Source organism: Triticum urartu, chromosome 5A (assembly GCF_056163025.1).
Source record: "Triticum urartu cultivar PI428250 chromosome 5A, HENAU_Tu73, whole genome shotgun sequence".
NCBI classification, from domain to species: Eukaryota; Viridiplantae; Streptophyta; class Magnoliopsida; order Poales; family Poaceae; genus Triticum; species Triticum urartu.
The window spans coordinates 554,370,874-554,380,596 of NC_141877.1; the positions used below are offsets into that span (position 1 = coordinate 554,370,874).

The 9,723-nt window shown below is 42.6% G+C and overlaps 1 protein-coding gene across 3 annotated transcripts; it reads left to right on the top strand.

The window, feature by feature from the left end:
* Positions 1–2,717: 2,717 nt before the first annotated feature.
* LOC125556649 (single myb histone 5-like) lies at positions 2,718–8,950 on the top strand. 3 transcript variants are annotated; one of them, XM_048719337.2, is made up of 8 exons: positions 2,727–2,801; positions 3,023–3,110; positions 4,675–4,882; positions 5,048–5,271; positions 5,394–5,478; positions 6,517–6,600; positions 7,288–7,629; positions 8,683–8,950. In XM_048719337.2, the coding sequence occupies exons 3-8, from the start codon at positions 4,733–4,735 to the stop codon at positions 8,695–8,697; spliced, it is 900 nt and encodes a 299-aa protein (XP_048575294.2). In that variant the 5' UTR covers positions 2,727–2,801; positions 3,023–3,110; positions 4,675–4,732; the 3' UTR covers positions 8,698–8,950. The 3 variants fall into 3 exon arrangements, with proteins under 3 accessions (XP_087379835.1, XP_048575294.2, XP_087379834.1); XM_087523708.1 differs by lacking the exon at positions 8,683–8,950 and having other exon boundaries at positions 7,288–7,650; XM_087523709.1 differs by lacking the exons at positions 3,023–3,110; positions 8,683–8,950 and having other exon boundaries at positions 2,718–2,801; positions 7,288–7,650.
* The last annotated feature ends 773 nt before the right edge of the window (positions 8,951–9,723 follow it).

Here is a 9,723-nt window from a genome sequence, read left to right on the forward strand (position 1 = left end):
TGCTTTCTTCATGACTTATACATATTCCTTTGACTATGAGATTATGCAACTCCCGAATACCGGAGGAATACCTTGTGTGCTATCAAATGTCACAACGTAACTGGGTGATTATAAAGATGCTCTATAGGTATCTCCGAAGGTGTTTGTTGGGTTGGCATGGATCGAGATTAGGATTTGTCACTCCGAGTATCGGAGAGGTATCTCTGGCCCTCTCGGTAATGCACATCATGATAAGCCTTGCAAGCAATGTGAATAATGAGTTACTTGCAGGATGATGCATTACGAAATGAGTAAAGAGACTTGCCAATAACGAGATTGAACTAGGTATGAAGATACCGACGATCGAATCTCGGGCAAGTAACATACCGATGACAAAGGGGATGACGTATGTTGTCATTACGGTTTGACCGATAAAGATCTTCGTAGAATATGTAGGAACCAATATGAGCATCCAGGTTCCGCTATTGGTTATTGACCGGAGAGGTGTCTCGGTCATGTCTACATAGTTCTCGAACCCGTAGGGTCCGCACGCTTAATGTTCGATGATGATTTGTATTATGAGTTATGTGTTTTGGTGACCGAAGATTATTCAGAGTCCCGGATGAGATCACGGACATGATGAGGAGTCTCGAAATGGTCGAGAGTTAAATATTGATATATTGGACGATAGTATTCGGACATTGGAAGTGTTTCGGAATATATCGGGTACGTATCGGAGTATCGGGGGGGTTACCGGAACCCCCCGGGGGAAGATATGGGCCACATGGGCCATAGGAGGGAGGCAAGCCAGCCCACAAGGGTGGCGCCCCCCTCCCCAAGGGAGGAGCCCGAATTGGACTAGGGGAGGGGGCGCGGCCCCCCTTTCCTTCTCCTTATCCCTCTCCTTCCCCCTTCCGGTAAAAGGAAAGGAGGGGCCGAATTGGACTAGGAGTCCAAGTGGGACTCCCCCCACTTGGCGCGCCCCTAGGGCAGCCTCCTCCCCTCTCCCTCCTTTATATACGGGGGCGGGGGGGCACCTCTAAGACACATCAATTGTTCTTAGCCGTGTGCAGTGCCCCCTCCACCGTTTACTCCTCCGGTAATATTTGTTGTAGTGCTTAGGCGAAGCCCTGCGCGGATCACTTCACCATCACCATCACCACGCCGTCGTGCTGACGAAACTCTCCCTCGACACTTTGCTAGATCAAGAGTTCGAGGGACGTCATCGAGCTGAACGTGTGCAGAACTCGGAGGTGCCGTACATTTGGTACTTGATCGGTTGAATCGAGAAGACGTTTGACTACATCAACCACGTTAAATTAACGCTTCCGCTTTCGGTCTACGAGGGTACGTGGACACACTCTCCCCCTCTCGTTGCTATGCATCTTCTAGATAGATCTTGCGTGATCGTAGGAATTTTTTTGAAATTGCATGCTACGTCCCCAACAGTACATGAGATCTCAATGACTCTCATGTCTATGGCAAAGAGTAGCAAACACTAATACTCGATCACACAAAACCAAACCCTAAAACAACACCCTAAGGAGCGGGGGTATTTTAGGAGTGGAAAATGGAGATTTAGCTAGCTCAAGGATGGGAAGGGGGGCGAATCCAACCTTAAGTCAATCTCCTCTCTAAAAACGAACTATAAAAACTGCACTTAGTCTTTTACTCCAAAAATACATGGACCCAACCAAAAACTAAGGGTGTCCATGGTGGTTTCAAAGTCCTGAAATCACTACTTGAAGCTCTGTCTTTGCTCCTTGCGTGTCTATTGAGATCTCCATGCTTGATCATACTCTGGTGTGTGTCATACTTGTCCATGCTAGTCCCGTCATTTTTGGGTTATGCAAATACATCTGACTAGGCATCATCACATTCTCATGAACAATAGTGGAAGTTCCTAGAAATTAAAGCACCTAATAATTAGGTTGTCGTGTGCGAGCTCTAGTCATTGATCCTTGTATTTCTGAAACTTGAGCTGGTGTAGGGGTTGTGGATGTAACTATATTAAGGACGGCCTCATCAGGTCTACTATGGATCGTATAGTTGGAGTTGTCGACTCTAGGCTTCCCCATCTTGAATCCTTGGGAGAGATTGTCCCTAACGAATAACTTGATGCACTATCTTACTTCAATCCTTTGAGCGAAAATATGACAAAAGGAAGGAAAACCCATGGAAATGCAACGGAGAAGAGAACGAAAATAGAGGGTTGGGCTCATCGGTAGCATGGTTCTTGAGCCATGGATCGACCATGGGAGAAACAACATTTAAACCAAAATCATAGTTTGAATGTGGTGAATTGGACTCTGTTGCTCCAATTTATTTCTATCCTCGTTTACAAAAATAAACATAAATCCATACATAAAAGTAGAGAAGATCGAGCGTACTCAGCACTATCTTCTAAAGTAATTGAAGTTCTAGATTTGTCAAAAGTAAAATTTATATGAAAAAACATATTAATATATAAAACACCATATATTAGTCTTATGAGATCTAGAACTTCGATTACTTTGCAGGGGAGGGAGTAGCCGGACAAGGCGGTCATTTTTTTATTGACATCCATCGGAAGAAAACATATTAAAGTTGTGCTAAATCAACGACAATTAATGTGGGATCGACAGGAGTAGTATAATTCAAGAAGAGAACTTATTCAAGAAACACCCTAAGGAAAAGGAGGGGTAGAAACAGAGCCTTGGTAAAATCCCATCCTCTGGAAGAAAAGTTTCCTCTTTGCCCTTCCTTTCTTCTCTGCCCTCGTCTCGTGCCCCCTCCTGCCACCAAGCTCTCTCAATGCTAGCCGGCACCGAGCAGCCGCCAAGGTAATATCTCGTCGACGATTCTCGAAACAAATCCCCAACTTTCCTCCACGGATTGGAACTACTCGCGCGATCCCTCGCAACCACCCTTTCTCCCCCCAAATCCGTTCCGGCTATCCCCGAGTCTGTTTGGGCTCTCTCTTTATTTTCTTGCCCTTTGAACGGCGTCTTCTTCCGATCAATCGTATTTGTGCTGATACGGTCCTTGGTTTTGGAATCGCCAGGCGAGCGTCTGCGTAGGCGCCCCGTAGTTCCTGGCCGCGATTAACGTGGCGCGAGCATTGGGGCCGAGAAGCCGGCAGTAAACCCTCCGTACGTGCTCTGTTCGACCCGAAGTTTTGTGTGACATATTCGGTTATTATTTAGCTGATTTAGATCTAACTACAAAAGCAAGCATCTTGGTGTTTTTCACTGCGATTGGGGTGTGTGATTGTGGACGCATCGTGTTGTGCATCTAGATGGTTCTCTGTGGAATATAGGCTTTCATCATTACTGTGCTATTTCTTGGCCATGTCAGTCTCTGTAAAGTTCTATCCTTTGTAGCCATATAGGTTGCTTCAGTACGGTTTTAAGTGATTTTATGTGTTACCAGGTTTCACTGTCCAGCATTAATCTTTGTGTTTCAGTTCAGCACTCCCTTTGCATGCCAGTTTGATCAAATCTGAGATATGGGGTAAACTTTCTTGGTGATACTGATGCACTAGGCAAGACTATCACATCGCCACCGTGTATGTGACACTAGGGTTTGGTCAGAGTCCAGAGCAGTCGTTTAGGTGCCGAGTCACATTTTCTGTTTCTGATGATGAGTGAGCCATATATGTCTGATATCTGCGGTGATAATTTGTTCAATTTGACTAGCAGCCTAACAGATACTTAATTTGTTATTAGGAACCAATGGCACTTTACCAGTACTTCAATAATGTCTGGATGTGATCCCTAAAACAGAGATGGTGGAGCAAATAGCTTTGTTAAATGCCCATCGTTATTGCTCTTATTAGTCATGACGAAGTACTTTTTTTATAAGGCCCTTAGCGCCCTTATCAGTTATCAGCACCAAGCAATAAACATGGCTACGTTTTATGTTTTCTAGTGTTATTTCTCATAGTTTGCTTGAGCCATTAGGCACTTGTCGACGTAGCAATGAAATTTGTCATGTACAGTATCAAACTGTGTTTGTTTTTAATAACGGAAGACCAGTGGGCAAGCCTCCTGGGCGTTGCATCATACGGTACAACCATGTGAAACAGTGCTTGCAACTTACACTTATCCGAAGATGCATCGAATGATCGAAGTCACTACATGTTTTTCTATCTGAAAGTGGAAGTTTTAATTACCCCCGGCCTAGTCACCACATGTTTTAGCTTCTCACATTATTTCCGATGAATAACTAATTTGAAGTTGTCCTGTAAACCTAATTCGCAGCTTTGTTTCGCCATATCTTAAGGGCCATTGTTTCGTTGGTACCTAAGTACCATTGTGATCAAATGTGTATCACTAAGGAAATGATGGGCTTTATTTTACAATGAGCGAAATAGAATGTCTTTGATATAAAACAGCAACTATTCTTTTAAGGACTATAGATTTGCCCTGATTTCAGATGGTATTTCATCACTTCCCCCATCGTTTGGTATATGAAAGTTGCTATGAACCTAGTATATTGCATTATTAACCAAAAAGGCGGCTATGAACCTAGTTCTCTTACTTATGTGTGATATTTTCTGCATGCTATATTTCGGGCAAGATATCCTCATTTAGGAGATTTGAGAATATTCAGTGTTTGCAGTGGGTATCGACCAAATGTAATCCAGCACTCGCCATCATACATGTAGTTGTTTGTTCTGCAAGTATTGAAAATGTTCTGATGTAATGAATTCAGGTCAGAAGGTACACCCTCGTGTTCGTATTGTATCTGACAGAGGAGATTGGTCCTAAGCATGGGTGCTCGAAAGCAAAAGTGGACTTCAGAGGAAGAGGCTGCTCTTAGAGCTGGCATAGCAAGGTATGGAGTGGGAAGTTGGCGCCTGATATTGAAAGATGATGACTTCCGTTCCATCTTGAGCTGCCGGTCAAATGTTGATCTAAAGGTTAGAACTGTTTACACGTCACTGCATTTTTGTTGAGGTCACTTACTTCAATAAGGGCCATCCAAAATTTCTCTTCTTGCAAATCATGTTTTGTTTGATTTTAAATTCCATATATCATCTTTAGTTATTGACGTGCATGCCTTTTGTCTGCTAATTACTACTTAGGACAAGTGGCGCAACATCAACGTATTTTTCACCGAATCAGGCTCTATGGATAAGGGAAGGACTGCCATGAAGAAGAACCGAGCTGCTCCTAGGAGGAATGATCACCCAATGGCAAACAGCACAGTTGTTTCTGATGTTGATGACGAAATTGTTGATGAACAGCCTATAGCATCAATGTCAAGTGAACTGTGGAATGTTTCAATTCCAAAGAAATCACGGTCAAGGTAATCATACTTATATAACATTGTATACCATAAATCCTGGCAGTTATTACTTGTCACACAGTGATATCCAAGAAAAGATAAGTTATTATGGATGCTTCACTGTTTTAATGGCTTGCCTGCAGGCTAAACAATATCATATTGGAATCTGTCAAGAACTTGAATGAGCCTACAGGGTCACATAGCACTACGATTGCTAAGTACATAGAGGTTTGCATCCTTGTTTTTGCAATCTCTGTAAACTTATTGTTGTCTTCTTGCTTAGCTACTGTTTACATTTTTTACGGAAGTGTTTCTTTTTGTTAATGTTCATTTTTATGTACTTATATTTAGTCAGCCCATGCCAGCTTCTCGTGTATGGGTTCATTGTCTCGATTGACAAAAAATTCTTTGGACTATTCGACAGTTTTTGGAGAGGGTTTGGTCGCCTGTGAGTCAGCACCACAAAGAGAGAAAAATAGTATCAATGGACGAATGGGCAGTAAATGAAATCCTATGCAAACAGAGTTCTTACCAAAAATAAAAACTATATTTAGCCCGACTCTATCGTACCAAAATGAGCTCACATATAGCAACTAGTAGAATTCCATAATAAAACAAGTCTGGTACCTCAAGATATCCTGCAATTTTCCGTTGTGCAATCAACATACTATAGTCTCTTCTATCTGCTGGCTGCCACAAACAGGGTGTGGAAAACATGGTAGAACCGAGCAGTAAGCAGAACTGGACTGGTTCTGGTTTCCTGAACATCATTGCCAACTTTAAATATGTAATCATTCTTAAAAAAAAGGAATTCAAAATGCAGGAAATGTGAATCAGTTTTCTTGCTTTGGAGACTGGCCGAAAGCCATGCCCTACCTGATTCCAGTTTTGTAACCTTACCTCAGCTACTGATCCATCTTTTCTTTAATGAATTGCTGCATCCTTTTCTTTCCCCTTTGCTAAAAAGAATGCGACAGTGAGGAGAGACATCACACAGATCTCGTTCCTATAGAGTAAGGAGGCTCAAACCCTGGTTGGCTAAGCATGACGTTCATGGTCTAGACACTATCCAGTAGAGCTCCTCTTTCTTGTTCCTTGCTGATCAAACATCATTACTTCTTGTAGAGCTTTGATGTCATTTTGAAGAGATGACCGTGTTTGCAGTTGCTCCCTTTTGCTAATAGAAATCTTGTAGGAACATATTGCACTTGCCCTTGTTTGCTTTCACCTTTCATGTGATAACTTTACTAACCTGGTTCCAAATAGGAGGAATATTGGCCACCTAGTGATTTTGATCGCATGTTGTCTGCAAACCTGAAGGACTTGACCACCAGTGGAGAACTGATAGAGGTAATGCCCTTTTAGTTCTTAACTTCATATGTATCCTTTCTAGAGGAAATAAAGCTAATACAGTATTGATGTTTGAGGTGGAACTATTTGGTCACCACTCATGGAGCAGCGTCAAACTAATTAATTACTTCTATACCACCTACTTCATGAGAACATTTGGAAGACTAATTTCATTCAACTGAATAGTTGGCATCGATGGCATATTTACTAAAGCAGAATGCCAGAATCTACGAATCATTTCCAATATGTGCATGTTTCAGCATAATTGCATATGTGTACCAAAATATGCATACACTTATTTATGTGTGTACCATACTCTATTAGACTACAAGAACAATGCCAAACATGTATGCCAGATAACACCAATTAGTTTTGCATAATGATTTCCTATTCGGTTTCATGTGGAATCTCATTAAATTGCAATTTTGTAATTTATTTGTACTAAAATGGTGGAAGTGTTTTTTGGTTGCTGGGATTACTGTTGTTCGTGACTTATCACTTGGTGCTTATTCTTTATCCCTTTTGAATTTTGAGCCAACCAGCTGCTTGGTTCTGCAAATTCCGTGGGCATGTGAAGTGGCTTAAGCCATGAGGAATGGACTGCTGTTATCTCAGCTTAGGATATAGTTATTCGTATGAATAGTATAGACTACAGGCCGTTTTAGCATGCCACTATGATTATTGCAGGTTAATCGGAAGTACAGGATTGCACCTGCACCTGGTTCAATGTACTCTGAGGGACGAAGCCCCGAAACACTGCTGCTAGAAGACATGCAAAGAGAGCCCCGGAAAATAGAGAGTGATGATATTAAAACCCTTACAAAATCTCAAGTTGATGCTGAATTGGCGGATATGATAACCATGACTGCTGAAGAGGCTGCATCCGCTGCTGCTCGTGCAATTGCAGAGGCAGAGGCTCTCATGGCAGAAGCTGAAGCAGCGACAAGAGAAGCGGAGGCGGCAGAAGCAGATGCCCAAGCTGCACAAGCCTTCGCGGAAGCAGTAAGGAACAGACACGTTACAGAACTGGTAACAGCCCCAGTCTTATAATTTCTAGTTACATGTCCAATGGTGCTTCTTTCACATGTTGGGCCATGTTTTATAATTTCTCAGTAACCGATTGGTTATACCTGGTTAGAAAGAATACTAAATTGAGCAATTTTTCATAAAAATCGTTGACTTATGGAATAAGATCACGACTTTCCAAAGTACATATAATTCATGTTTTTATTGTTATTTGCACTCACTCATGCATGATATTTCCCCCAGTCAAACCATATTAGTTATTGGCTAGTATATGTAGTTTGGATATATGAAAATGTTATGAGTAAAGGCACCATAAAAAAATGGTTACATCATTTCTTGAATGTACAATAACAATATTAGCGGTTCAAGTGGTACATTATTAAATTTGAGAAACAAAAATCGTCGCTCTTTCATCACTGGAGGGATTAGTCATGAATGATATTTGAGGCCATGGGAAAAAACTTACTCTGAAACTGTATGTTCTCTAGTTAGCTAGAAACAAGCAATAAACTTGACCAGGTTTTGATGAGTTTGTGCTATTGATTTAGTCGAATAGTGATTGGCTGTTTGTTTCTTGTTATACTTGTAAATAGTCTAATGCTGGAACCGTCAAGGATTTACATCAGGCATTACCACGGAAAAAAAATTACTATAGCTGACCAAATCATGACCAGGGCCATAAAAACATGAAGCAAGTGGAATCCACTTAGTATATGCTTGTGCCTTTCGACCTTGTTTTTATCTGTTTTGTCATGAGGTCTCTTGGACAGATATATCAGAACTAGGTAGTAATAAAAGTACTCCCTCCGTTCACTTTTGTAAGACCTTTTAGACATTTATAAGACAGCACCTAAAACAGTTCAATTTCAGCTGTTCTAAACGACTTACAAAAGTGAACAGAGGGAGTATTAATTATCTTGACATCAAAGCTCACTGAGGTGATAGGTGAATGGTAGTGTTGATTTTAAGCGCATGCGCCTTTGGCATTGTTGAAAGATTATGTTTGCTGGCTGCTCCATTCACATTCTGACTCCATTCATTCATGTTGGTGCACAGATGGCCCAGTCTTGATGCTGCTACCCTGAGCCGCTCCAGCCCAGCATTGCCGCAGGATGCAGATGATGCCGTACCTCACACTTGAATTTTCGGTTGGATTAACAGCAGCCGCCCTCATTTTTCTTCTACTTTTTCAAAAAAGAAAAAACAGCCGCGCTCCAGTGTCACCAGCCTTATGATGTTCCTGGAGCAGCAATGCAGCAACAACCAATTTTGCGTACCGTTTGTAGCATCATGATTCACGCTGCATTTTTTGTGTAAACGTCGAGACCCGGCCAGTCCAGACCCGTCGTGATGCGCGGCGGTGGTCCGACCGCCCCCGTCGACGCATGGTCGATCATGGCGCGGTGGTGGAACAGGCCGATGGGCCAGATGAGAACCGAACCGTTTGACCTTTAGGTGGCTGGCGGGCTCACACAGGCTGGGGTGTGGGTGCGTCCGTCAACCACCCCCGTCGTCGTTTCTCCCTTTCGGTTGGAAGCACCGGCGGCAGCTCGTAGTGGTGGTAGGGCAACACTTTTCTCGTGTGGTCTCGGACGGATAACCGTCAGATTGCATGCAAATACGGTTCGTCGGGCGTGTGCGTGCGACGGTGGATCTCATCTCACTTTCTTTCTGGTACCTCCAAATGATTGTGCTGTTACCGTGCCGTGCGTGTTGGTGCCGACCTCACCTGCTTGCTGCTTCCGGCTATGATGTGTGGAGCGGTGTAGGGCCTTGCTTGGAAGCTCGAACAAAATTTGTCATTGCTGGAATTCACGGTGTCGAAAAATAAGGGACGCAATGAACCACATCTACTCCCTCCGTTCCTAAATATTTGTCTTTCTAAAGATTACAACAAGTGACTACATACAAAGCAAAACGAATGAATCGACACTCTAAAATATGTCTATATATATCCCTATGTGGTAGTTCATTTAAAATTTTTAAAAAAACAAATATTTAGAAACGGAGGGAGTAGCTAGTTGGCGTGGCCATCCGTATGCATGTGGCGGTAAGATTGGAGGAGCAGTAACTTGGATAATACACCGCCGGCTAACG